The sequence below is a fragment of the Scleropages formosus genome, chromosome 4 (genome assembly GCF_900964775.1).
Source record: "Scleropages formosus chromosome 4, fSclFor1.1, whole genome shotgun sequence".
Taxonomy (NCBI): Eukaryota; Metazoa; Chordata; class Actinopteri; order Osteoglossiformes; family Osteoglossidae; genus Scleropages; species Scleropages formosus.
Window position 1 is genome coordinate 37486407 of NC_041809.1, and position 27620 is coordinate 37514026.

A 27620-nucleotide genomic window follows, 5' to 3' on the forward strand; every position below is an offset into this window, starting at 1 on the left:
TGTTCCAGGCCTGGAAAATATGGAGCACTTTTAATATAAAATAAACAGCTTAAGATTTAGTGTTTTTAATGAAACATGCAAACGTGAGGCCCGGCACAAAGACATATCTTTTGCATTATGATATGATATGTCATATGCAGGTATTGTCGTTCAGACAAGTGAGATAATAATTGAATGTAACGGAACTGAAAACAACCTAAGTAATCAAATCAAAAGCGTCCGTCTTTTAAGCGCTTTACCGCGACCGCGTCTGACCTCCAGTCACTTTTAAAGGGCTTTGAGTTAAAGGCGCCGTCTTGTCCGCTTCGTTCGTGGAAACGGGCCGCTGCGAGAAGGAGGTGAAGGAAAGAAGAGTGAAGAAAACGTCACTGTGTGTCATTCCAACTTTTTGTGACGGCACACTGGCCGGGGGGGGGGGCGATGTGCACCTCTCCCAGGGAGGGCCGAGCGTCGCCTTGTGTGAGAGAGAGAGAGAGACAGAGAGAGACAGAGACCCCCCACCACCACTCGCGGTAGAAATTTCCGCTTCCTGTTTCGACAAACGCCAAAGTCCTGGGGAAATTGCGAGCTTTTTGTGTGTGTTTTCTGCGGGGAGGCGAGTGTCGTGTGACCGCCCACTGTGGGTGGGGTGTGTGTGTGTGTACGCGTGACTGAGCGACACCGAGTTCCGTCAACAGCAGCGCGCAGCGCCTTCCGCGCACCCACCGGATTAGCGCTTAGCGACGCGCCGCAGCCTTTCCGGGGAGGCGCTGTGCTGCGAGACGCGGAACCAAGAAGAAGAAGCGGAGCGAGTGAAAAAGAAGAGCAATACACAGTAAACGAGGGGAGGAGGAAGAAGGGAAGAAGGGAAGGACGAAGGAGGACGAGCGCGGCTGCCTTAACGCCCAAGTCGTGTGCGGACCTCCAGCCCCAGCAGCAGCGTGATGTCGGAGCGAGGAGGAGCAGGAGGAGCAGGAGGGCTCCCCCGGAGCGGAGGCTCTCCGTCCCCGCACATGCAGCCGCCGAAGCCGGCGGTGGCGATTCCGTCGAACCGCCCGGTGCAGATGAACCTGTACGCGACGTGGGAGGTGGACCGCTCGTCGCCGAGCTGCGTGCCCAGGTAGGGAAGCGAAGCGCAGAACCCGCCCGGCAGCGCAGCCGAGCGAAGAAGAACAAGAAGAAGGAAGCGCGTTTTTTACGAAGCGACCAGCAGCGCCGCGGTGGCGGCGGCGTGCGCGCGGCGCCCTTTCCGAAAGCGAAACGCTCTCGACTCACTCTGGTCTGGAGAGCGACGTGTTCCGTCTCGCGCCTCTGCGAGACTGGTGGTGGTGGACTGAGCCGCCGCCGCCGCTGCTGCTTCCATGATCATGATGATGTGATGATGGAGCGCGCGGGGGCGGCCCGCTTTTCGCGCGCGCTAATTTCGCACCTGAGAAAGATGCAGGTAACTGTATGTTGGGCGGGAAGGAGGTGCGCGGAACCAACGGCAGCGTCGCGGACACGGTCCGGGGGGGTGGGTGAGGACCAGCCTCCTGCTTCTCTCTCCCTCCGAAAGCGAGGAGAGGCGCGTGAACGTGTCACACACGTCTGGGCAGGGCACGGCGCGCGCACACACACACACACACACACACACACACACAGAGACACACACAGAGACAGACAGCAGGCCTGCGTTCCATCTCTCACACCACCACCACCTCCCGTCGTTCAATCTGCACCAGGCAGCAGCAGCACGTTTTACATTCTCCTCCTGAGGCCACACACACAGACGCTGCTTCAGCTGACAGCTCGTCGGAACACCGTGCGTGTGTTCACCTTGTCGCCGCATCCTCCGTGTGTGTGTTTTCTGCCGCTCCTGCAGGCCATTGTGTCCCTTTGAGAAGTGACTGTGCCCAAGGTCTCGGACCCCCCCCCCCCCCCCCCGTTTCTGTGTGAAATGGGCCGAAGTCAGAAGGCCGAGTATCGTACCATCAGCCGTTGCGGCGTTCGGTGTGTGACGTGAACCTGGGGCCATGTGGTGCTCGCACCTACTGATAATTCTTACACCAGGGATGCAGATCTCTCTCTCTCTCTCTCTCTCGCACGCACGCAGTCTGCTGAGGGGAGTCTCCGGAGCACCTTCTCCTGTTATTTCCACCTGCATCCACAGTTACCCTGTTTGTACCCTGTTGTGCTCTTCTTCAGAGTGTTTTCTTTCACACTGGAGTTGAGGAGGGCGGCGCCGTGTTGTGCAGGAGACGCATTCGTGCGCAATTTTTGTGTCCTTTTGCACAATTTCACTTTTCCAGAGCAGCTTTTCACTTTGGCTTCAGTAACGACAGCAAAAACGCTGCTGGCGATACAAATCGAAGAGAAGAGAAGGGGAAAAAATGCAGTTAATTTATCTTGGTTTCCCGTAGGAAGATAAGAATGACGAGCGCCTTCTCATCCAGCCAAGTTCTTTTCCTCGGTCGGCAATCCTGTTACCTGCTGCTTGGCACCGATTCCGTCACGTTGTCACTACGGCTGTCGGCAAGAGCCCTCGGTCCTCGGTGCAAGCGCTCTGCTCCGTTTGATCCCGATCCCACGGTGATGTACAACGTATCAACGAGTGCGTGTATACGGCGTATAATAACTCGAAGCTAAGTAGCTGTAATTCCAAAGTTCAGGACTGCAGCCCTCTTTCGGGAAGTGAAGAGAGTCATGAACATCATCAGGATGGGACTCGCGTGACCCAGGTGACCGAGCACCGCTGCAAAAAGGGCCTTTTGTCTCAGCGGAAGCACTGACACCCGACTCTAACGCTGAGCCGTTGAGTGCAAGTATGGAGATGGAGACCAAGAAGGGGTTGGAATAGAAGATCACTTGAAGCTTCAAGCGGTCTCTTAGGATGAGGGACGGCCGCCTGTGAGCTGCGTTTGTCACACCGGTGTCTCGGAGAGCCGTGGATTAGATGTCGAGAGCAGCTTGAGAAGGAGAACGGTGACAGCAGGGGTGTTCGTCTGTGGACGAGTTTAATGTAGAGGCGAAATCATTATTCAGGATAAAGGGGTCTGCATTTTTACCCCTACCGTGTTTTAGTTCGGGAAAGGAGCCGTGAGTGAAGTGGAAACTTCGTGTTGGAACGTGGCCCTCGGGAGGCCCAGAACAGGCACTCGAAAGAGGAATCTCTCAAGTGTAAACTGTTTGCTCGCTGTTTTTCCTCCTTCAGTTTGCACGCAATTCAAGTGGAAAGTATTCAAGGGCTCTAGAAACGCTCTCCTTTGGTGTTCAACGCATCCTTTCGCTTTTGCGTGCAAGGCTGAATCATTGTTTGTGTTTTCCATCTGAACTGACTTTATTGTACTGCTTTAAAGTGGGAATCGGTGCCACCTTGTTGGTTTGGGCGTTGTCGCCTGTGTCAAAATCTTGATGTATGGACTCATTTTGCAAGGTGTTCCCTTCTGCTGGAAAATGCATCGTTACTGAAGTTGATGTGTTTTCCGGGTACGAATGACTCCGTAGTGCAAGTGGGTGTGACTTACGACACACACACACACGCACACCGGTTGGAACAGGTCGTGTGCAAGTTGAGGAACCGTAGACTTCTGCCCAAGCAGTTCAGGTTTCACTTTGCCTTGCTCTTTCTGGGCTTAGTGTTTTCTGAACCCTGCAGTTCAGCGGAGGAAGGGTAAGTTGAAGGGGCAAAGCTTGATGGGAACCAAACAAGTGAGTTACCCACAGGGCCACTGGTCTCTTTTCCATCCCAGAGGAAGGAACCCTTGTCTGGCAGGAAAACGCTGCCTGCAGGCACCTCTTTCCACAGCTGTGGGAAAAACAGACTCCATTGTTCAGTGGTCTTATAGGCAGGAGGTTCGGTTGGACTAGTCTGACCTTATACAGTTTCATCAAAAGTTTCGTTCCTCAGGCCGTCTACCTCATGAACAGCTAAATCCCCCCCCCCAGAGAGTACACCAGTGCAATACATAATGCTATTTATATTTATAACTTTTTATCACATCATGCTTCTTACTCACACTCCCTTGCATTTGTAACTAGTGACTATTTTTCTATATAATATTGGGTACTGTATATTTTTATATATTTTTCATCCCTTGCTCACATACTCTATCTTCTCATCTATCCTGCCACTGTCATTCTGTCTGTGCTGTGGAAGTTCCTGTCACCAAGACAAATTCCTTGTATGTGCGAACATACCTGGCAATAAAGCTCATTCTGATTCTGATCTTTGGCGTGTGGATTCGGACTCTTGCCAAATGCACTGGCCGTCAGAGTTTGCGCGATGGGGCATCGCCCTCTACACGGCTCCTATTAGCCACTCGTTCCGGCGACGATGTTGGAAACCTCCTTTCGCTGTTTTTCTCTTATCAAAAACCCGGTAGTTACCCAGGATCAAGTGGTCCGGAGCCTATCCTGGAAGTATAGGGTGTGAGGAAGGGTACATCCTGGGCTGCATAACAGCCCATGGCAGGGCCATCACACACACACACACACACACACACACACACACACACACACACACAAAGGACAATTTGGAGTGAACGGGTCTCTTGAAACACATCGCTGGATTGTAGAAGGAAACCCATACGAACTGCACACGGATTGAGCCGAGTTCGATGCCAAACCCACAGCCTAGATGCTGTGAGGCACTAGGAGCACCTACTGTGCCGCTGTCTTTTTTTAAACGGCAAAACCGTAGCGTAAAAACATTTCAGCAATTTCAGATGATAATCCCTTGATCGGCTTCCTCTGTCTTGTCGCACCTTATAATTGTACTCGTTCAGCCGTGAAAGTTTCCAGTCCTGGAGCCGTGAGTCACTGCGAGTCGGTGAGCGGGTGGCGAAGGCAGCGACTAGTGCGGTTCCTGTCCGTGGGCTACGGCGATGGTGTCGGCAGCCTTCCGGTCCCGCCATCGTGTTACACGAGAAATACGTACGAAATCAAAAGTGAAACCACAAGCCCTTCGCGGTGTAATTTTTCGGGAGAAAGTTCCTGGAATGCGACGCTCGTCTTTGCGCTCGGAGAATTTCTAAAACTCAGCTGTTCCAGAAAACTGAGCTGGCATCCTGCTTGATCCTCTTGTTCAGCAGTGTAAAAATTGCAGTAAAGCAACGGGGGCAGCGGGTAGTCTAGTAGGCGTGGCTGCTGTCTTGCACCCCACGGACCCAGGTTCGAATGTCACCGCGGCCGTAAGTTACTTTCTTTCGGTTGCTCCGGTAAAAATTACCAGCTGATCGGACTAAATAATTTTCGGTTGCTGAACATTCCCCGTCCCTCTGGAGAAGTGTCGGCTGATCACGTGAATATCGGTAAGAAAGGACTTCAACTCCGGAGCCGTCGGACAGCTCCCTCTGCGCTCTTCTGTAGCCGACAGGATGAGGTCGCGGTGGCAGCGGCGCCGCTCGTGAGTCCTTGTGCCGGGGTGGGCCGAGGTGAAAAGACCAGCAAGCGAATGCGTGTTGAATCTTTCACGGTGTCCCGGAGAGGCCGCTCTTGAGGTCGAAAGGGTGGGCTTGTGACTCATCTCGCGTACGCGGTATTGTCCGGGTTTGGCCGGCATTTTACCGGCCGGAGAGGGCGGGTCAACTGGTCCCGCCCCCAAGAAGCCGATGTGTACCTTAGAGGTGAAATTGCTTTGAGATGCTTTATTTCTAGAGTCACCAGTTGCACACGTGTATCCAAACAGCTCATTTTTGCAGCTTGCTTTGGCGTCCCGGGAGGTGTTATTTGGCCACCTTATCGTAAACCGTCTGTCCGTTTTCACAGATGAGAATTTCAGCTGAGCCCTTTCCTAAGGGTCGCGCTTCATTTCCGCCAGTTATTTCTCAAAGTGTCCATTCGGTCATCTGGCCTCTTTTCTATTGAAACGTATCATTTGTTGGAGCGTCTGTGTTGTATAATGTACCTTTAAATATCTGCTCGTGACTTGACGGCCAAAGACGATAACTGCAGTAATTCATGTAACAGAACTGGACCTTGAATTGGTGTGGTCAGTGAAGAATTATTCCTGGTGTTGGGAGAAGAAATCGTGCAGGAAGAATAATTCTGCAGCGTAACGGCAAAAGTCCTTTGCTTCTGTGCCTTGAAAAGGTGCTCTTACACATTTCGCAATATCCCTGTCAGCTACGCCTTGCTCTAACGCTCAACCCTCATGTCCCCGGTGTGGTGGTGGGGGGTGGGGGGGGCTAATATTTTGCCTGCAGCTCCTTTTTAGGGTGTGACAATAACTTTTCTTGGAATTCATAATAGATTTTAAGCGGTGCCCAAGGTGGGCTGACTTGTTGAAATATCCAGATAATTATGATGTTTAATTATAATTAGCATTTAAGAGGGGAGGTGGTGTGGGTAACGGTAACCCACAGCTGTCGACAACTAGAGATTTCCACACCTGACGTGGACTAGCTGTTCAAAATATAAATTTCTCTAATTTTCAAAGAATGATCTCTAGATGGATGGCAAGGACTCGCACAGCAAAAAAGCATCACCCCAGCATTTCCCAGCTTCGTGTCAGTAATCTATCCATTTGCACACATTTATTCTATATATCGCACATATACGTGTCATCTTCCACTGCCCTGTGTTTTTAAACGCTGCGGAGATGTGGTCATGTGGCCGCCTGCTGCTCTGCCTCCATGCTTTGCCAGCCTCTGGTCAAGATGAGTAGAAGGTACCGAGCTCCCTCACAATTTGGATTGGGTCTTGCACTGTTCATTTTGTGGTCAGACGCTCCCATATCATCAATTTTTTACAGCCTCTGTATTGTATCAGCAGCTGAAAGGCATCAGCAAAATAAAAAGGCAATAAATTGTAAAGGTTCTCTTTTGGGAAGGATGTGGTGGCATAGCAGGTAAAGGCAGTGTGTCCCTTACTTCGGACACCATGCACATGGTCACCCAGAGTCAGCTTCTGCTCTGGCACGTCCGTCCGTCCGTCGTCCTCTTTAGGAAGCATTGTGGTCGCGAACCAAACGTTTGACTGTTCAAAGTATTTTTGACGTTGGACTTTGATGTTGGTTTATTGTTCCAGATGCTGGTTCCAACACAATAGATGGAGAGGACCAGTCGGTTACTGATTTGTGACCAGATGGTCCTTCTGGGCTGGAATCCTCTTTATTCCAGCTTTTGTGGAGTGTAATTATTGACTGGCATAGATGGTGAAAGGGGGACCAGAACCAGTGCAGTTCTTACTTGTAGGATCATTTACCTGACTGGTGGTGTCCTTAGAAGCGCTCGTTTCCTGACCTTTGCATTAAATGTAATGTGTTATTGGTGTTAAAATGCTTTATTGACCCCATTCACTCTGTGCCACGTCTTGTCTGCATGAAATCTGAAACCCACAGGGAGCTGTACCTCGTACTGGTGAGTTTTCCTGAAAGAGGGGAATCGCTATGTTCAGAATATCTGATTACCCTTTCCCTGAAATAGTGAATCACTTAAGTTCTATTATAAATAGAATATGGAAGCCTGAGCTTGGCTTGTATCCCAGGCCAGTAGAGAAGAATACTGTCAATGGTAGCGACATCAAGTGCAGCGTTCTGGAGCGCTCTTATCTCCCTGCCCAACTTTCACCCTCGCATATCTTCTGCCTCTCAGCCCTTTTATTCCTCCTACTGCTTTTTCCGGCTGACGTCGATCCAACCCACCAGGTTGTCACAGGTTGTCAACCCAAAAATTGTCCCGTAATGCCGCTTCTCAAAATGAAGAATCCCAGCAGTCTTTCGCTGGAGGCCTTTCCAGCCCCAGACCTTGGGTTCCTCCTTTCTCTGCTGCTTTTCATTACAGGAGTCGCCCTCTTTAATAAATAGTCTTCATTGTGCTCTTGCAGTGTGGTAATCTGAGATGTGACGTGTCTGAAGATGGATAGGAGAAAAAGCTTTGCTCATCCTGAAAGGAAACTGCACGATGTTCAGAAGCTCCGAGATCTTCTGATGTTTCACAGGTGTGTTTCCTGAGCTGCATCGTGACAGTTTGTGCCCCGAAAGTAAACCGTACATTATAGTATTTAACAGAGAAGATCAACTCATTACTCGTTGGTCTGACTTGATGTAGAGTGATTGAGAAGTACTTGATGATAATTGGGAAAATGAAGATCGGTACCCCAGCCCATGAATGTTCTGTGTGTTGCACAACTCTTGAGTTGATTTATCCGTTAGTGGCCGGCATTACAAGACGAGTCAGTATCTGCGTGACTGCTGGCAATTTCCTGAGCGTAGGCCTGAAAAGGTGGGGGTGGGGAACTTTAAGGGCTCTTTTCCAGCTACGGCGATTGCACACACCCCCCCCCGCCTCTCGGGAACATCATTACCACCACCGAGCGGGGCCTGGGGAGCTGAACAAATTTGTGGGCATGGTGAGTCTGCCTCTGAGCTGTCCCACGTCGCCGCGTCTGCCCGTGGCCGTGAGCGGCATGCTAATCGCGGCGCCCTCCATTACTTCCCCCTCCCCCACCGCTTCGGAGATGTCGCACGCCAAGATCAATTTGAGGATGGGTGTCTCTGGAGATGAAGTGTCGAGTTGATGAAACGGCGCTTTACTCCTGCGTCCGGCCCACCGAATTGGTGTATCGGGGAGTCCGGCTCGTTGGGTGCGCCGCCACAGGAGCGCTGGGCCGTTTCTTCAAACGGACCAACCGCAGACGACTGTTTCCTGTATCTTCTTGCAAAGAATTGCCGGTGTGTTGGTCAGCGGTGATGTGCTGTTCTCCACATGCTGTCTAATCGCTGTGGCTCCTGGCGATACCACTGAAAATGGCCTTTGCTTAAAAGCAAGGATTTCTCAGTTTGGGCCATAGATCTGGCGGGATCCCGCCGGCAGGGCTGAACCCGACTCGTTGCAGGTGGCGGCGGGCAGAACGTGGAGGTGAACCCGGCTGCTGAGCCGTGGTCGTTTCGCTCCTGCACGGTGACGTTCGTGGCTCGTCCGCCTTCTCTTGTCATGCCTGGTGGTGTTAGTTTTCACATTGAGCCTCATCCTTCTTGAGCAGCAGGTGGCATAGTGGGTAATACGTCGAGCAAGGTACTTACCCTGAATTACGCCGGTAAAATCACCCAGCTGTATAAATGGGTAAATATTTGTAGGTAACTCATCACTGGCAGTTGCTTTGAAAAGTGTCAGATAACTGAGTAAATGTACATATGATGGATTGTGCTGCATGTTGCGCTCCAAGGTCCTGGTTCCGGTCCCACTGCCGCTGTTGTATTTACTCTGAATTGATACAGTAAATCTGACCCACTGCAGCACCCAGTGGAGAAGAACGCCAGCCCAGCGAGTACGTAACGAATGATGGACCGGACCGGACCCGACCCGACCCGACCCGACCCGACGTCGCCTTGTGGTCGGGGACGTGGCCGGCTGTCCTCGTGTAGACTTTGCGTCCGTTTCTGACTGCGAACGCGACCGCGAGGAATAGGCGCCTCCAGCCTTCTCTGCGTCTGCAGACGGATCTCTCCCTGCTTTTTGTCAAGTCAAAGCCCTTCCTCCTAATGCGCTCGCAATTGTTTGCCATGTTGGGCGCGTTTGGGCGCTTTTGCGCTCTGTTCGCACGCCAGATGCGAGCGGCTCCTCCCAGCCCGACCTTCGAAAGCATTTAATCCTCCTCTCGGCTCTGTGGTTCGGTGCAGCCAAGTTTAAAAGCGCAGCTTGCGGGCGTTCCGTTAATGGCTCCGGGGGAACGGAGCCGGCAGCAAGACTGAGAGTCGCGCGGCAAGAGGGAGGTCCGGCGCCCAGTTTGACTGAGAACATTAAATAAGAATCAAAGTTTGTGAAATGGACACATTTGAGGCAGACTTGATGGTGTGGATGTGGGATCCTCCCTGGGACAGCAGCCTTTTCATCTGTATGGGGGGGGGGGGGTGCTTAATTGCACAATTCTTTTATCAAAATGACCTTTTAGCAGTTTTTGTTTACTTGAGCTTTTTTTAAGAGTTCAGATGAAGGACAGGTGGTCGTCAGCCGGTACCGTAGTGGTTACGACTGCTGCCTTTGGACCAGAAGGCTGCAGATTTGAATCCCCCTCCAGCTGAAGTACCCTTGAGCAAGGTACATACCTTAAGTTGCTCCAGTAAAAATTACCCAGCTGTATAAACGGGTAAATAGTTGTAAACTTAATTGTATCTAATTGTAACCTTGACGTTGTAAGTTGTTTCGGAGAAAAGCATCAGCTAAATGAAAAAATGTAGATGTAATGATGAATGAATCTTTCTGTGCATTTGTGTCAAGGTGGTAATTTTACACTCATCGAACTCGAGAAGCCATTCAGGTTCTTTAACAAAGGTTCGTGTCCCTGGAAGACTCTGGTTATTGAAATGTCGCTGTACTGAAAGCGCTGGACGATTATGGTACCCACCCGCCTGCGTTGAGACGGAGCCGTCGGTCATCGCCAGGTATACAAAAATAATGCGACCGGCCTTGCGTACGACTGGCAGCGATGATCCAGAGCAGCTCTGCGATGTGACCAAAGACCTGCATTCCTGACGTTCTTTCTCTGCCTTTGACACTTAAATGAAATGAATTGCGTCTCTTAAATGGATTTTCATAGTGACCCTGTAGTGAATGGCTCATCATCGTGGTACTTTACAGTGCTGTCTTACTAAATGGGTTACCGTGTGGTACCCTGCTCACGAACCCAAGGACAGTACTTGTGTGGAGCTGAGCATGGTGCATGGGGCCCTTAATCACTGCACCCCTAGCTGCCCCCCCCCCAAACCTTTTGGTCTACCACTCTATCGCAGATGTGGTTTTCTGCACGTACCTCTAAAATCCCGGTCCGCAAACAGAGCGCATGGGCAGCTTTGAGGGTCACGCCAGATAATTTTGTTCCTTGTTAGAAAGCTTTCACAATTGCTACATGATTTATGCAGTAGTACCATGTCGTTGAGGGTCTGCGCTCACTTTAATTTGCTTTTTCTGTGGCTTTATTAAGGTTTATTGTGTTTACTCGTGATTGACATAATGGGCTGTGTTCTATTGTCCCTCTGTTACCATGGCGGTGCTCTAAAATGAGACGCGGTACACAAGGGCGTTTGTCAGCGTTTACAGCGGTATACTAGTCGACATGTTCCTACAGACTCCATTAAGATGCAGTATAATGTGTTTGAATAGAAATTTGCTCTTTGTATGATTTGTCTATGCAACCTGAAAGGTCCCCCCCCCCCGCCTCTCTTTTTGTTGTCAGGCTCTTCAGTCTGACGCTTAAGAAGCTGGTTATGCTGAAGGAGCTGGACAAAGACCTGACGTCAGTTGTTATTGCCGTCAAGCTTCAGGTGCCTGTCCTTAGCACGCTTCACACGGACCTTCTTGTTATTGTCGGTGACGTTCGCCGGTCTCGGGGTTGACTGCTCTGTTCACGGTCTCTCCATGTTTCAATGAAGGGATCGAAGCGCATCCTGCGGTCCAACGAGATCCTTCTGTCTTCATCTGGGCCGACGGAGACAGACCTGCAGCTCACCTTCTCTTTACAGGTGCGCGAGAGAAGAGAATAAAATATAAATGGGTAGAAATGGGTAAATGTCGCTAAGTAACTTCATATCGACTTAACGCTGTAAGTTGCTTTGGAAAAGACATCAGGTCAACGAATGAATAATTAAATGGTAGTAAATGTTTTCGGCCCGTCCTGGGTGTGTCCCCTCCCCCTCTGGCCTTACGCCCTGTGTTACCGGGTAGGCTCCGGTTCCCCGTGACCCCGTATGGGACAAGCGGTTCTGAAAATGTGTGTGTGTAAATGTTTTCGAAGAGAATAGACTGAATTGCGTCACGTTTTTGGGGGAGTTCGCACATCCCATGCCGACGCGTTTCAATCGTAGCGTTTAAGAAATTACATTTCCAAGCCTTTGCTCACGTAACCGTGAGAAGCTGATGGTTCTCTCTTTGGAACTCTTCTTCTCCACAGTACCCTCACTTTCTCAAGAGAGATGCCAACAAATTGCAGATCATGCTGCAACGTCGCAAGAGATACAAGAACCGTACCATCTTGGGCTACAAGACTCTTGCGCTGGGCTTGATCAATATGGCGGAGGTAAAGCGGCTCCATTGCGATATCGATAAACGTGCTGTAAGACTATGAAAACCATTGGTCATGTTGGGTTTGCCAGTCAATGGAGAAAATGCCTTTAAGGTTCACTTTCCTTTTACCGAGATGTTTTTGCTGCATCATGGTGCTGAAAGAGATAATCGCAGAGCAGCAGATGGCAAGGGCCAAAGACGCGTCGCGACGAGCAGCTTATTTCCCTTATCTCTCCATTGAAACTTGCTGAATCTGACTAGCTTACCACAGTTTTACTGGACTGATGCCTGGATCCCCATGAGCCATGTACCTTATCTTGCGCACTGCACCCACTATGTGCTCCTGGGCCCTGTAAGCGATGCTGGCTGCAACACCTAGTGGAGACTCCTCTCAAAGGTCCTAGTGTCAGGCACTGCTGTTGGACTGTATGTGACGCTGATGGGCAGTACGCTCATTCTTTGAGCTTTAACAGTTAAGTTTTAACTTTGTTGTCCCAGAATGTCGCCCTGCAGCAGAGCCAAATAGTCAAGGGCAACATGTCTTGGTTGCATTTGCGTCATGGTCGCATTGACAATGTCTGTTCGTATCTTCTTGACGTCTCCTCGTTCCACAGGGTGCATTGAATTGCATTGAGCTGGAGACGTAAAGCTGAATATCGGAGGTGTCCTCGGCTCAGTTTTCCTGTATTGTTGACCTGAAAAAGACAAATTATTAGGCGTGGGGTTCCTTTGAACAACGTGGGACGTTCTGTAGCTCTGAGTGCCTTTTAAGTTTTCTTTGCCCCATTTCTTTAGCTGAAGCAAAGTGCGGTGCATCAGGGAGATGATGTTGAGTTTTTAGTTTGTGTGGTAACTAGCTTGGGGTTCAGTCCATGTCTCCATCTTGCACGTCTCTTAACCCAAGGTGATGCAGCACCCTAGCGAGGGGGATCAGGTGCTGGGGCTTCACAGCAACGTGAAGGACGCTGCTGTCCCTGTGGCCGAGATCCGGGTGTACTCCCTGTCCAGCCAACCCATTGACCATGAGGGGCCCAAGGCCAAAATGTCCGGTAAGGAGGGAAAGGCCACCAAGATGTGGTATATGCGGCCGTCCGCCGTGGCTGCAACCGAAAGCCATGTAAAGATGGACTTGAGTAGGAACGACATCCGCAACACTCTGCAGCAGTTACGTAGCGTGGAAAACTGCAAGCAACTCAAAAGTCAGGGAACCATGAAACATCACCCTCCTATAGTTGCCTCTGCCAGGAGATTTATGGTTTTACTGTTCAATTCGCTATCCTTTGTCGCCCCTCCCCCCCCCACTCCTCAATTTATTCTCCCTTCTCAATCTGTTGTTCTGCAGATCGATCTCCAGACATTGATAACTACTCCGAGGAAGAAGAGGAGAGCTTCTCTTCTGAACAGGAGGGCAGCGATGACCCTGTCCACGGCGGTGCGGTAAGAGGGTGCACAGCTGGAGGGAAATAGGAACGAAGGAATTTAGCAGAATCTTGGGAGGGGCGAAGGGTGTCAGCAAGGTGTGTAAGGAAATGAAACGTGGCATGAAGCCCTAAAGGGGAGGTGAAAAAGCGAATAAGGGAGCGTGTGCTGCTAGTGGCCTGTTGTACTGAGAGGTGATGAGCACAGAACGAAAGCCCTTCTTGTTGCAGTACCTATTTGAGGAAGATGACGAGGTGAGGAAGAAGAAGCCGCGACGCAAGCTCGCCTCGGCCACTTCCATCGCCCGAGTTAACGTAAGCCTCCGAGTGTCTCTGACTGAGAGTGCGATGCTGATGCCCAAGGGCAAACAGAAATTGGGTGTTGCGCAGCTCACTCCGTATCCACCCATTGGGAAAACACACACACGCCTGCACGCGCTCTAGAACGGATCAGTGCGCCTTGCAGTGGCTTCCTGGTGTGGATATTAAGTGACAGGGCTGGTGTGCTGGTGCTGTGTCTGACCCCCCCTTCCCCCCCAATTGTGTCAGCGTGACAGGAGCCGAGAAGCTCGTTAAAGATCTCGGCTGCGGAGGGCTGCGCTCTTGAATGGTTTCTGCTGGGAGGAGGTTGCGACTCGGGGGGTTGTGTGTCACGTTCTCCTTGTCTGATCGCTGCGTGGGCCTGACGCCGTTATCTGCTTGTTGACAGTCGCAGCCAAATTCTCATCCTTCATTTTTTATTCCCTCCCGCCCCCAGCAACCAAATATCAAGCAAAAGTTTGTCGCCCTGCTGAAGAGGTTTAAGGTTTCAGATGAGGTAAAAGCCCGCTTCTCAGTAACCATAACTCTCCCCTTCACACTCTTCCCAACCCCCCTCCATGAGCCCCCCTCTCCCACTGACTAGCTCTTTGCTCTCCTTGCTCTCCACATCTCGTTATTTCTTCTCTTGGTATTGCAGCACCCCCCCGCTCATCCCCCACCCCTTTCTCAGTGTACAACATGCGTAAGTGCACTCGTGCGTGCGTGTTTGGCTAATGGGTCTCGTGTGCCGGAAAGGTGGGTTTCCGCCTGGAGCATGTGTCCCGGGAGCAGATCCAGGATGTTGAGGAGGACCTGGATGAGCTCTACGACAGCCTGGAGATGTACAACCCCAGCGACAGCGGGCCGGAGATGGAGGAGACGGAGAGCATCCTCAGCACTCCCAAGCCCAAGCTTAAGTAAGAGCCCCGATGGCACTTTGCGCTCACCTGTGTTCCGTGCAGTGGGCCGCTTCGTAAGATACGGGACAAGGCACCGCTTGGGTCGGAGCCCATTGCATTATGGGATCCTTGCCTCAACTGTGTGTATTTTGGTTTGTGAAGAGAAAAAGATGGGATATTCAGGTCTTCAGTATAATGTGGCAGAATGGAAGTGTACCCTCTACAGGCTGCATGGCCAGACTGGTCAGTTTTGGCTTTTAAAATGAAGATGATTCTTTTTTTAAAAAAAGATTTTAAGTAAAAAAAAAAAAAAAAAAAAAAAAAGAAAATAATAAATTGTGCTGTTAAACTGCATGAACCCGGGCCGAACGTACCATGTTTCCCATGTGAACGCGCTCACAGTGAAGGGGTTCGCTTTGCTGGGCAGCCTGACCAATATAGAGAAAGCTAAAAATAGATGTGGCCTGAACTGTATAACAGTAGTCTGTTGTGCCGTGTGGAATTGAGAATCCGTTCAATTTAGGTCACTTATAATAAACAAGGCAAGAATCCAGCAGGAAGTGTATGGAGATTTGAGAAGCAACACAAGCAGACAAATTGGTGCTTGAGAAAATGTGTAAGAGGGACAGTACTGGATGGATCCTGCATCAGTCACTGTGAAGCACCACATTCCCTCATTTTTACTGTGAAGGTGCGAGACCGAGGTTTGGGTCGGCCGGGCACTCGGCCCCGACCACCGCCCAAATCACAATATATGAGGCCTCGGGGCAGACCCAGGACACGTTGGAGAGACTATGTCTCCCGGCTGGCCTGGGAACGCCTTGGGGTTCCCCCAGAGGAACTGGAGGAGGTGTGCGGGGAGAGGGAAGTCTGGAGTACTCTGCTCGGACTGCTGCCCCCGCGACCCGGCCCCGGATAAAAGCGGAGGAAGATGGATGGATGGATGGATGGAGGTGCGAGACCGTTAAGGTCTCAGCCTCAATACCGGGCCCTAAGCCAGGAAGGGTTCTCCCTGGACCAGATGTAGCGTGGCCATACCCACACTCGTTCTCTGACACTCACACACTACTGGCAATTTAGAGCTACCATCCACCTGAAACCAATGTCTTCGGACTGTGGGAGGAAACCAGAGCCCCCAGACCAAACCCATGCAAACAATGGGGGAACATTCAAGCTGCGCACAGACTGAGCTGTATTCGAACCTTTGCCCAAACGGCCCAAGTGGCGGTGTGTGGAAGCAGTTCTACCTGCTGTGCTACACCCCTCTCCTCCTCCCCCCCCCATCTAACCTTGTGTGTGAAATGCGTTATGAGGAGACGGGCACTTTACTGACATTTTACAGATGCGTGAATGAGTCACAAATTACATTCATCAAAAAAAGTCCCATGGGTAAAAACTTTGCTTTGAGACACATGAGTCATCAAGGTGCCTCTTAAGTGACTTGTTTGGATGGAAAATGAGTTCCTGATAATTACTTGCATTGATTTTTATTGTGTGGTTTCAGGCTCTTGAGCCCATATTTGAGTTCAAGATCATTTCTCACACGCACACGCTGTCTGAAGCCGCTTGTCCCAAGCGGGGTTGCGGCAAACCAGAGCCTGACCCGGCAACACAGGGCATAGGGCTGGGGGGGGGGACACACCCAGGACGGGATGCCAGTCCACCGCAAGGCACCCCAAGCGGGACTCAAACCCCAGACCCACCACATAGCAGAACCCGGTCAAACCCGCTGTGCCACCGCACCCCCTCAAGATCATTTCGACTTTGTATAATAAAGTTATAATTGCAATAGTTATGAGGGCAAGAGGTGCTTTAATTTTGCTCACTGAGGTAAAACAGTATGATTAATTAAAATTGGTTCTGTTCTCAAGGCACAAATGACCCTGCAGTTTGACAAAACACACAGCTGTTGGTCAAACACACTAATAATTAACTCCTTAGTTCAGTGAGTAATATTATGTGTTAATTTCTGTAAAATTCCTCCAGTCTTTTCTTGGTGGAAGCGAGAACTTGCTTTGGTCTGCAGTGATTTAATGGGCAAAGAACGTGAGTAAAACCACGGGACTAAATAGAGATGTTTTCTTCAAAACTTGTCTGCATCCTCCAGACAGAATGGTCTCACCATGTACGCCTCTCCCCGTGTGTGTATGTCTCTCTCTGTCATCCAGACCCTTCTTTGAGGGAATGTCCCAGTCCAGCTCCCAGACTGAGTTCGGAAGCCTCAACAGCAAGGGAAGCCTGAGCAGAGACAACTTCAGTCCCGTGAGTGTGGACGTGCGGACATTCGCGGGGACGCTAGGATGAGGACAGAGCCTGAAAAGCATTTGTGCGATGTGAGCAGGGTGTGTCCACAGCAGGGGTCGCCGAAGGCCCACCGTGGCGGACTTTTCACAGTTAAGAAGCAAAGGGGAAAATACGGCGAAACGGTGGTACGTTTGGAAGAGCTTGGCGTAAGACTGAGGTTGAAGCTGGTGGTACCAGGTGGTAGTGGGTAGAGGCACCTCTGTGCACTCAAAGGAGCCTGGTTCAAATCCCAGCTGCTGTTTGCAGTACCCCTGGACAGGGTACTAACCCAGAGCTGTTAGAGGAAGAATGACCCAGCCGCGTGTGTGTGTGCGTGCGTGTGTGTGTGCGTGCATGCGAGATAGATCACGATAAGTAGCATGGCATTGAAAATGTCGCCGGAGAAAAGCAAGGGCTAAACGAAAGAACGGACGTTTGGAGGGATTTCGGAGGTCTTGCGCGGTACGGCGAGGAGTTAGCAGCTTCCCGCAGTGACCGGCGTCCTCGCTGTGTCCGGCAGGGAGAACACCCCCCGTCGGAAAAGATGAAGCGCTCCCGCAGTCGCAACATGGAGGAGGCCCTCTCTGAGACAGACACCCTGGTAGGTGTCGCGCTGCAGGGCTGCTGCACGTAGGGGGCGCTCCTGCCCTCTCGCTGGCCCGACCAGTGTACTTTTACCGTGTCTCTTAACCTCGGCTCTCTGGACTCCAAGGAGCTGAACGAGCAGGAGGTGTTCGGAGAAGTGGGTCCGTGTATCACTGTCTCGGTCCCCGAGAAGCCGAGAACCCCAATGAAGAGCGGGAAGAGCGAGTATCAGAGCATGCCCTCCCCCAGGTCAGCGTGAACCCGCAGGCAGCAACCGACGCACACGTGCACGCACGCACGCACACTGAAAAACACAGATTTACACCTACACAGGCATACACATCCTAGTGTGGGGGAGTACGTTCAGTTCCTCCGCTGGTTTGTCACACATCTGTAACTGCGCGTCTCTGCGTTTACTGACTACCCCCCCCAAGCAGCTGTGTCCCAGCACTGGAAGTCTCCGCATTCAGCGTGTGTGTGTGTGTTAGGTTGGATGGCGGCCACACGCCCAGGCAGAAGCGCGGCACCCCTATGAAGGAGAGGCAGATCTCGAAGCCCCTCAGCGAGAGGACCAACAGCTCCGACAGCGAGCGGTCGCCTGAACTCGGACACCCGACGCAGGTAATCGCGCTCGGCCTTCTGGGAATGCAAAACCGGCGGCAATCGGCGAGTCTGTGGTTTCCGCCGCTCTTGGTTTATTCCTTATTCTACGTTGCGATAAGACTCTGGTCTCCTTTCCGTTTCACCGATTTCTATAAAGTGAACACTGGCTCGTCCACCTTGGGCGAGTTACTGTGTTTTACTTGTCCGCAAGTTGCTGTCCCTGGAGACGCAGGTAAGGATCAGCAGAGCAGCATTCGGTGAAGTTGCGAGTTCAGCTTTATGTGTTTAGTGCTGCTTTGTCAGGTCTGGGTTTGGATCATGGAGGCGCACTAACGCCTCCTACCAGTCGTGTGTGTTGTGTAACACGTGACGTCCATGTAGAGCAGCAGGGTCACCAAGAAGGACTCGCTGCGATTGTTGTACCTTGCTTTACTTTTTCATACTGTACCCTGCTCAACAAAGCTGCTCTTTTTATTGTCACGGGGCATGTTTGTAGATGCAGTGACAAACACGGCTTAGTGTTACGCACTGAACGGATTTAAACTGATTCTATCCAGGTTAAGTACTCCTTTCAGAGGTAAAACACCGTGGTTGCTGGCAACTTTTTGTTCTGCTTTCCCACTCGTCGTTTGACCAGTTATTTAATGTTAAATACCGGGCTGCTCAGAACTGGTCCGAAATCTAAAGCCCTTCAGTTCTCAGTCTGGGTGCTGCTGTGCAGGACTGAACTCCCTCTGTCCCTCAGAATGGCTGAATCCCTCCTAGGATTCAAGAAGAGTCTGAAAACTCATCTCTTTCGGACTCGCTTCTGAGCTCCTCACGTTTTCGTAAATCGGTTCACCACAATCTGCTGTTATCTACCTATTTTGATAATTACTTGTGAAATTTGTCATGAAATGCTCTTTCAAACACCATGAGTTTGTTTGGAGAAACGAATGCCGAAGCTAGAAATGCAGGGACAGCCGGTAACATAGCGGTTAGAGCTACTGCCTTTGGATCCAAGTGTCGCAGGTTTGAATCCCACCTCTAGCTGTAATACCCTTGAGCAAGGTACTTTACCTAAAGTTTTCCAGTAAAATGACCCATCTGTATAAGTGGGTAAATGACTGTAACCTTAACACTAAGTCACTTTGGAGAAAAGTGTCAGCCGAGTGAATAAATGTAAAGGCATAAATCAGAATGAGGTTTTATTTGCCCAGTGCGCTGACGCACGCAAGGAATTTGCTTTGCTGCTTTCAGTATTAGACAATAGACATGACAGACAGCTGACACAGACACAGAATGAATGAATAAATAAATAAAGAGCATCCTATGTAATGTAGATGTTGAAATGTACTGCCTTCCTCTGAGGTGTGACATGTGCAGGGAAAGAAGAGCAGTGTGTTTTGGTGTCCAGCAGCAGTACCGTGAACAATGCGCTTCGCCCGTATGTGTAGAAATGCTGCTCCGGTTCTCCGAGTCCTGCTGACGCGGCGTCTCCTGGGGTTCGCTTGCAGGCGCAGGCGCCAAGGAGGGCCATGTATGACCAGCTGAATCAGGTCCTTGTGTCGGACGCGGCCCTCCCCGAGAGCCTGATCCTGGTCAATGGCGGCGACTGGCAGGGGCAGGTAGGGTGCCGAACCCGCAGGCTGAATGCGATTCCCGGACGTCTGCTGTCCTTCACCCCTCATCGCTGTCATTCATGGTCTTTAACAGTGTCTGTAGTCTGTGTGATTTTCTGAGAAAAGATTATTGGCCCAATAGGCTACGTAGTTCTGCCTCTTTGTTTGTATTTCTTTATATTATTGTTTACTTTTAATAACAGACACATTATTAATAAATGACTGTTTAACAATCTATTTGTAGCACATGTATCTGTTCTAAATTGCCCCTGTTTTCTCTTACCACATTCTGAGGTGTTAGAATATGTGTAATGGGTGTATAATAAACTGTTCTATGGCTGTATGTCTCAGGGGTGTTTACAGGGAATGGCAGGCGGAGTACTGCAGTTTACACTTCACCGTGGTTACGTGTACGGTACGGTTCGAGAGGCCTCTGTGTTGCAGACTCCTCCTCTTTTCCCTCTGCAGTATGTCGGGGAGCTCCTGCAGTCTCAGAAACAGCCAGTGGTGTCCACCTGCTCCACGGCCGAAATCCAGGCTGTCCTCTCCGCCGTCTTGACGCGTATCCAGAAATTGTGAGTCCTTGAGTACGGCCTGGTTCTCCAGTGAGCTCTTCGCAGTGCCTGCATTAGCACCTCTGCATCCGAGTCGACCGCTTCCTTATATGCCTCTTCCGTAACCCCTCTTCCACTTTGTACAGCTGGATAAATAGAAAATTTAGTCTCGTCGCTAGCGTTGAGTCACGAGAACTCTCGTAGCCCAGGTCCAGTGTGTCATAGTCCTGGACCTGACGCTCCGAGCTCCGTCCTCTTCTCGTTTTCACTTGATCCACAGCCTTACTGTCACCCTCCTGTTTTCTTCTCCCCCCGATATTCCTCGAACCCCTGTAGCTGTAACTGTAACTCCTCCATGCCGAGGCCGGTGAAGGTGGCAGTGGTCGGGGGGCAGAGCTACCTGGGCGCCATCCTGCGCTTTTTTGTTTCCCAGCTGGCGAACAAGACGTCCGACTGGCTCGGCCACATCAGGTTCCTGGTGGTCCCGTTAGGTGAGCGAAGCTAGACGTGCTGTGACTGTCCTGCTTTGGTGTGTGGCTAAATTAGACACCACTTCTTTACTTTTAATGGCATGCCAGGCCTTCAGCGCTTGCCAGTCCATTTCGTGTCCTTGTACCGATCAGAAAGACCCCCCTCCTTGACCGTTTGCCCACTTAGCCCCGTGCTACTTCAGATAACATGAGTCATGGTGTTCCGTATTTTGACCTGGAGTTCTGTTCCACCGCCATTTCAACAGGCTCGCATCCCGTAGCCAAGCACCTGGCTGCCCTTGACAACCGCTATGGCTCCGCCTTCCTGGACACCGCATGGAGGGACCTGTTCAGCCGCTCCGAACCGCCACAGACCGGTACGCCATCGACTCCGACTCTCACGAAGTTCACCGCAGTCAATCTGTGTGACTGTAGGGTTTTTCCAAAAAATAGTGCACGGAGCTATAGAGTAAATGGCGAAACGGACAGGGCGGTAACACCACGGACGGCAGGAATCCCACCTGAAAGTGATTTATTAATTCGAAAAAAGTGAACGGTTAATTGCTTAACTGCCTCGTAAATAAGTTAAAGCAAACTAAATGGCAATCGATAGAGCGGCGGTCTCGGCAGAGCACGCAGTGCTGGGATTTCCCTTCTCGGTCTGATCTCTGAACCAGCTGCCTCTTAAGTCTCCCCCGCAGCTTTGTGTGCGATATGAGGCAGCCGGACGTCATTAATTAGAGGAAGTCGCCACGGCGCTGGCAGCGTAGAGCAGTCGAGTGCACGCGGGGCCCCGTGGCTGTAATCCGCCTCTTCTCGCAGCGACCGAACAAACGGGTGTGTGGGAGAGCGGTCGACTCTTTCGCAGGGGCTCATGTGGGAAACGTGTCTCGTTGTCCTTGCGCAGAGGTGCTGGACGTGACGGGCCGCATCGCCCAGTATATCGGTGGAGCTGCTGTCACCCACCAGCTGCCCATCGCAGAGGCCATGCTGACATGCAAGCACAGACTGTGAGTGGAACCAGCCTTGAGCGCTCAGCCACCTTGAGCTTGAGCTTTGCACTCCTGCGTTGTCTTAAGAGGTCAGATTTTTTTCATCTTTTTCTGTGTGTTTTGATCATCCCGCATGCAGGAATGATGAAGATTCCTACCAGAAATTTATTCCTTTTGTTGGGGTAAGTGTTGTCTGAGGTTGGGAAATGATTGTAGAGAATAACTTTATTCCCAGGTGATACAGTTGCTTAGTGTTCCACCTCATAGCTTCGTGGTTGTGGGTTCAAGTCAAAGGCTAAAAGGTGTTTAAAAGCGTCTGTTTCGTAGGTGGTGAAGGTGGGACTGATCGAACACAGCCCAGCATCTGCAGGTATGCAGGCATTGCAGTACCCTCCATTAGCTATTCATAATGCAAAGGTTACTAGGGTATAAAGATGAATTTCTTTGGGAAGGTTTATTGTCTTATGCGTCCGTGACCAGGAAAGCAAAGCGCTCTGCTGTTGACCCTTCCCTCCTCCCCTCTTTTCCTCCTTTACTGCAGGCGGAGACACAGAAGAAACTCTGGCGCTCAGCTTGGCTGTGCCCTCCACTTCTCCACCGGCTCATGGCTCCCCCACATCAGGGATCAAGGATGTGGCCACACCCCCCTCTTCACCCTCCATGAGCAGTGGATTACCAGTGCTGGGGTGAGCGAGCTGCCCTTTGCTCTCACCCCCTCCCCCAGTTATCTTTTTGTTTCTATAAGTTGTGCTATTCTTCCTCCTCCAGGAGCCCCAGCATGTCCCACGGGGTGGATGCCATCGGGCTCCAGGTGGACTACTGGGTAGCCCCAGGGGCTGAGAAGCGGCGGGAGGGCGAGAGGCGCGACACCGGCTCCAAGAACACCCTGAAAAGCGCTTTCCGCTCCCTCCAGGTGAGCCGGCTCCCGGGAGGAGGTTCCGGCGAAGGCCAGCCCCAGGCTAACACCATGGCTATGACTGTGGTAACCAAGGAGAAGAACAAGAAAGGTGAGGGAGGCCATATCATCGCTGCTGCGGCAGAGCGACACGCTGGCACACGCATACCACGTTTGTGGACAGATACATGCTTGAACAGTTCAGTGCTGGGCATTACAGTTACATTGCCTCGCGTTACAACAAGGTGGTATTTATGTGGTTCGGTGGAGCGAGCCGAATCTTCCAAGGGACAGACGTGGTGTCACAAGTTCTGTAGGAGACCTGTAATTTTGGACTATTAGTTGCCATTGTGATGTTTTCTCCTTTTGGTCACCTCATAGTGCCAACTATTTTCTTGGGGAAGAAGCCCAAGGAGAAAGACGTGGACTCCAAGAGCCAGGTTATTGAGGGCATCACCAGGCTCATCTGTTCTGCCAAGCAGCAGCAGACCATCCTGAAAGGTACAAGGAAGGGCGCATGTGGCTCTTCAGGGGCTAAGGTGCTGGACGCCCAAGAAGACTTGCTTGCTTGAGGTCAATTGATGGATCGAGGGGGTTTAGCAAGGGTTTGAGTGGTTCTATGTGTGACGAGGAACAGTTGGCAAACACACACACACACACACACACACACACACATTTTCAGAACCGCTTGTCCCATACGGGGTCACGGGGAACCGGAGCCTAACCCGGCAACTCAGGGCGTAAGGCCGGAGGGGGAGGGGACACACCCGGGACGGGACGCCAGTCCGTCGCAAGGCACCCCAAGCGGGACTCGAACCCCAAACCCACCGGAGAACAGGACCCGGTCCAACCCGCTGCGCCACCGCGCCCCCTTCCAGTTGGCAAACATCTACTGTAAATGTTTTGTTTGAAATCCACCATAGTAGTCCAGTAAGCTCATCTGGGTTGTTTAGAAAAGAGGGTTCGATGTTCAAGAATGCGTTCTTCACTTGGGAGGAAGGGACTGGACAGATGGCAGAGGGTGTTAAGATGGCAAGTATTGGACACATTGTTTGATGCGTCTGTGTGATGAATTCCTGTCCCGTTTCTCAGTTTCCATAGATGGAGTAGAGTGGAATGACATCAAGTTCTTCCAGCTGGCAGCTCAGTGGCCCACGCACGTGAAGTACCTTCCAGTTGGACTCTTTGGCTATACAAAGGCCTCCTCTTAGGACCGGCGCTTGTGATGCGTTTGCCAAGCGACGGCCACCCATAGCACACAGTCCCTGCCGCGCAGTGCTTCCCGGACGCTTCCCGGACGCCCTGCTAGCCACCGAGAACCAACCAGGAGGGCGGGCCTCTCCGTTCTTTTCTGCTCACTTTTGAGGTTTGATCCTTTGTTTGTGTGTTTTTCTTTTTCGACAGGCGTGCGTTACGCTGGCTAGCAGGCGATCTCTGGGTGTCGCAGTGTAGGTGGTCACATGGGGGACCGAGCAAGTGTAGCACAATAGAAGACGAGTACTGCTATACATCATCGTCAGCGAAATAAATGTGACATTGGACTGCTTCAGCAATCATCATATGGTGAATCCTTCTTATTTGTTCATGCAAAAAGAACTATGCGCACTACAGACGAGTTTAGAGCGAAGCCCCGGAGGAAAGGAGTGACGCGGTCGGTGACGTCCTAAAACCCCCTCTTCCCAGCGAAAAGCTCAATCAGCGGGGCTTTTTTTGGTCAAGTTCTCCGAGTTCTAGTGTATCTTTATATATATATATATATTTAATATATATTTTTTTTAGTCAGTAGTAGAAAACCCTACATGTTACCTGTTTGTGAGCTGTATCACGGTTGTTGAGCTGTCGGTAAATGTATTTGGATTTATTTTTTAAATACGTATTAGCCATGTGCTTTACTGCTGGTCGCCACATTAGTGTGTTTTTTTTTTTTTTTCTTTTTTTTAAATATTCCTCTGAAATATCAAGATGGAGAGCAGCATATGCGCATCTTGCCACAACAAAGTGGACAAGGGTTTCAGTTTTAGTGAGTTTATATCCTGTAATCTTGAGACAAAGACAAATTGCCTTAAAGACGAGGCATCCTTAGTAGTACTTAATAAATAATGTTCCCGCTGAGGTCATCAGAGGACACTTGCTAGGGACCAAAGAGCTGTTTTTGGGCAGGGGTGACTCGCATTTAAAAGGGTATATAGCAAAAAAGTTTGGAAATGCTTGAGCTTTGTGTTTTTTTTTTTTTTTTTTTTTTCTTTTCCTTCTCCTTTCCAGTTGCTATTACACATTTTGGGCTCATCTTTTATTTTTTTTTTTTTTTTATACAGCAAATAAGATTTGGTGTTAGTTTTTTAGCTATTGCCTTGGCTGCTGTTTCTGCTATGCACTTAATTATTCGATGGCATTTTAGTATTTCGTGTGAAGCAGAAACCAGCTACCTGTATCGCATAGGCAGCCGTTCATGGCGTAATCGTGAAAGCCGTTTAATGGATAGTCAGTAACCGGGAACTAATGCATGGGTTCTCTAATGTGGTTTTTAAAATCGGTGTAAAAGTTGTGCCATCTCACCCACTCTGTACAGTGACTGTTCAGTGAGGAGGAGTTTAGCGTGTGTTTGACGCAGGAGGGATTTACCGTACAGCGGCGAAAAGCTGCGTGGGCGGCGCGGTAAATTCGGTCGGCTTTCGGAGAGAGGACGTGTTTTTCGGTGCTGTGCTCGCACTAAGGGTGTCGCTGTGCAGTCACTGCTTCGCGGCAGTGTCCGGTGTGTCCGGTGTGTCCTCGTGGTCTCCAGCTGGAGCTCACGCTCTGAGATGGGTAATCCAGAGGAAGGCAGTATTGACACAGGTAATGCCTACATTGGTGTAAAACAGTGTGCTCAGTTTTAAATGACATGACATTATGACTTGTGCCAAAGCACACCAACAGGAGTGTGTTTCCTGCAGCTAACTCTGTGTAATATAGACATGCTGTACGTAGTGCCGTGTGCTGTACAGTCCTATCAGGCATTCTGCAAGAGCGGAGAAATGGTGTCCGTGTCGCTCACGAGTTGAGTCTTATTTCATGTCTTTGTAAAATAAGTAATAAAATGTGACCTTTCTCCACAATGAATCACTGTAGTTGCATCAGAACAATTGCGCAGGTTAATTAATTTTTATGCTATATTGTATCTTGCTCTTCTCATTCTCTAGGTGCCTAAAACGTATCCGTTACAGACAGCAGTTACCTTAACAGGAATCCTCCGTCTGATTGGTTGAACACATTTTGGAAGAAGCCTCATTGTATAGGTCAGTTTGTTCAATAGCTCTTCTGCAGGGTTCGCCACGCTGGACCCTGTCTGTTGCCCAGAAGCCCTGCGGTGATGGGTGTCCCTCGCCACCCTCTCTGAAAACGTCCCCGGCGCCGACTTTTGTCGGCTTGACACTCTTGCTCTCGTCTCCCGTCCACTGAAGGCGTTTCTCCGCACTGCTCAAATGTTCTTTACAGCCCCACCCATAGTGTCGGTCATGCCTTTAATTGCATTGTTCTTCTCGTGACTAAGGCAGGACCTGCTAGGTACACGTACCGTGGTGGAAACGTTATTGTGGAACCACGGTGTCCAACAGCTCTCTCCGTATATCCACCTATCGCGTTTGAAACCCAGGTGAGATTACCGTTCGTCTTGGGATTTGACGAGCTTGGTGTGGCTGCAGAAGGGTGAAGGGTGTTGAGTTTTTGCTACTGAGCGACAAGCGGGAAGTGGATCAGTCTGATTACGATGGAGGTTATATTCCTAGAAATATTAAATGTTTTTAATGTTTTTGATAAGAAAACAACTGAATGTGTCTTTATTATAACATTGTGCACATACCCTATGTTTTATAGAGACGTGTCTCATTGTATCGTAGAGTAGCTAGTTTGTCTTTTTCCCTTTACAAACGCTCCTCTATAAACACCTGTCTTTGTGGGTCAGACTTTGTTCCTCTTCCGGAATTTGAGTTCATAAAGTTGTTTCTCCATCCAGCCGTCGTGTGTGTTTGTTACATTAAGAGAACTTTACCCACAGCAGAGTAACTTTATGAATCGGGTCCACAGTACGATGCGTGCAGTTACCACGATATCGCCTTTCTGAGTTCGACCCCCATCGCGGGTTATTGAAAAGCGACGCCGGGCTGGTTACCGGAAACGGATTACTCTAGTCCTGGATCAAAATGGTGTTTGTACCAGAGTCCTCGATGACAAAGCAGTTTAGTCCAAGACTGGGCTCCGTCTTTAACGGGAAAAGCAGCCCCTTTAGTATTGAAACCGATGACTTTCTTTGGAGACACTTGAGCTTTTGGTTGTGAACAAGAAACCTGACCTGTTGGCAGTGTTGTATAAAGTATTAATGAAGGCTTGTTAATGTGGGGCAAGTATTCTGAAAATGCTCTTTCTCCACTCGCACTCATCAGTGTTTTCCTAAGAGTACAGCAGTGATGCCTAAATATTGTCAAATGAAAGAAATGCTTGTACAAGTATAGCTTTGTTATTCTTTTCCTCATTAAAAAGTTGACCCATTTGTGCTATTGTCCAATGGTTAAGACTAAGTAAAGTATTAATTTGTAGCGTGTTGTGTGTTTTCTTCGTCACTATGCACCACCCCCATGGCCAAAACACCCTCAAAAAAGGGCAAAATGAGTTTTTTTTTTTTTTTTTTTGTCTGGAGACATTACGTGGTACAGAACTAGATAGAAATGTTTTTCCTTGTGTGTCCTGTCCTCTGCCAGGAGAGGGAACCGATGATCTGCTGCTTCTGCTGTTTGGTCTCAGTCCTGAGTTTCCTGCTGCCATTCAGAACACAGCAGTCATGCGACAGTATCAGTGCTGTCACATCCTTCTCTTATTCTGTGTGCAGCATGATGTAGAAATAGTGCTTACAAGATATTAAAATATCTTTTTATTTTTGCTCCAAGGGTGTCATTCCCAGTTTCCATTCCAAACAGTTTGTTTTTGAGGCTTCCTGTGTGGACACTGGAAGCAAGTGCATCACATCAGAGAGGCAGGGTTAGGGAATGGGGGGGGTGTGTGTGAGAGTGTGAGACTCATTAACAACCTTT

At 50.2% G+C, this 27620-nt stretch overlaps 1 protein-coding gene across 2 annotated transcripts; it reads left to right on the plus strand.

Annotated features, from left to right (window-relative positions):
• pacs1 (phosphofurin acidic cluster sorting protein 1) lies at positions 1-27365 on the plus strand. Of its 2 annotated transcripts, none has more exons than XM_018751979.2 (24): positions 1-1099; positions 11131-11218; positions 11327-11416; positions 11845-11970; positions 12862-13006; positions 13300-13394; positions 13607-13690; positions 14133-14192; positions 14432-14592; positions 16743-16836; positions 17378-17458; positions 17570-17691; positions 17931-18063; positions 19542-19652; positions 20115-20221; positions 20537-20691; positions 20937-21047; positions 21578-21680; positions 21802-21844; positions 21990-22032; positions 22204-22348; positions 22431-22669; positions 22939-23058; positions 23650-27365. In XM_018751979.2, exons 1-24 carry the CDS (start codon positions 924-926, stop codon positions 23766-23768), a joined length of 2751 nt encoding a protein of 916 aa, XP_018607495.2. In that variant the 5' UTR covers positions 1-923; the 3' UTR covers positions 23769-27365. The 2 variants fall into 2 exon arrangements, with proteins under 2 accessions (XP_018607495.2, XP_018607494.2); XM_018751978.2 differs by lacking the exon at positions 1-1099 and adding an exon at positions 7029-7896.
• The last annotated feature ends 255 nt before the right edge of the window (positions 27366-27620 follow it).

Excerpts from the sequence above, each read along its gene's own strand:
- pacs1 (XM_018751979.2), top strand. The coding sequence starts at position 924 with ATGTCGGAGCGAGGAGGAGCAGGAGGAGCAGGAGGGCTCCCCCGGAGC. Across the intron at positions 11,417-11,844 it reads AGCTCACCTTCTCTTTACAG|TACCCTCACTTTCTCAAGAG; the intron begins GTGCGCGAGAGA and ends TCTTCTCCACAG. Across the intron at positions 23,059-23,649 it reads GCAGCAGACCATCCTGAAAG|TTTCCATAGATGGAGTAGAG; the intron begins GTACAAGGAAGG and ends CCCGTTTCTCAG.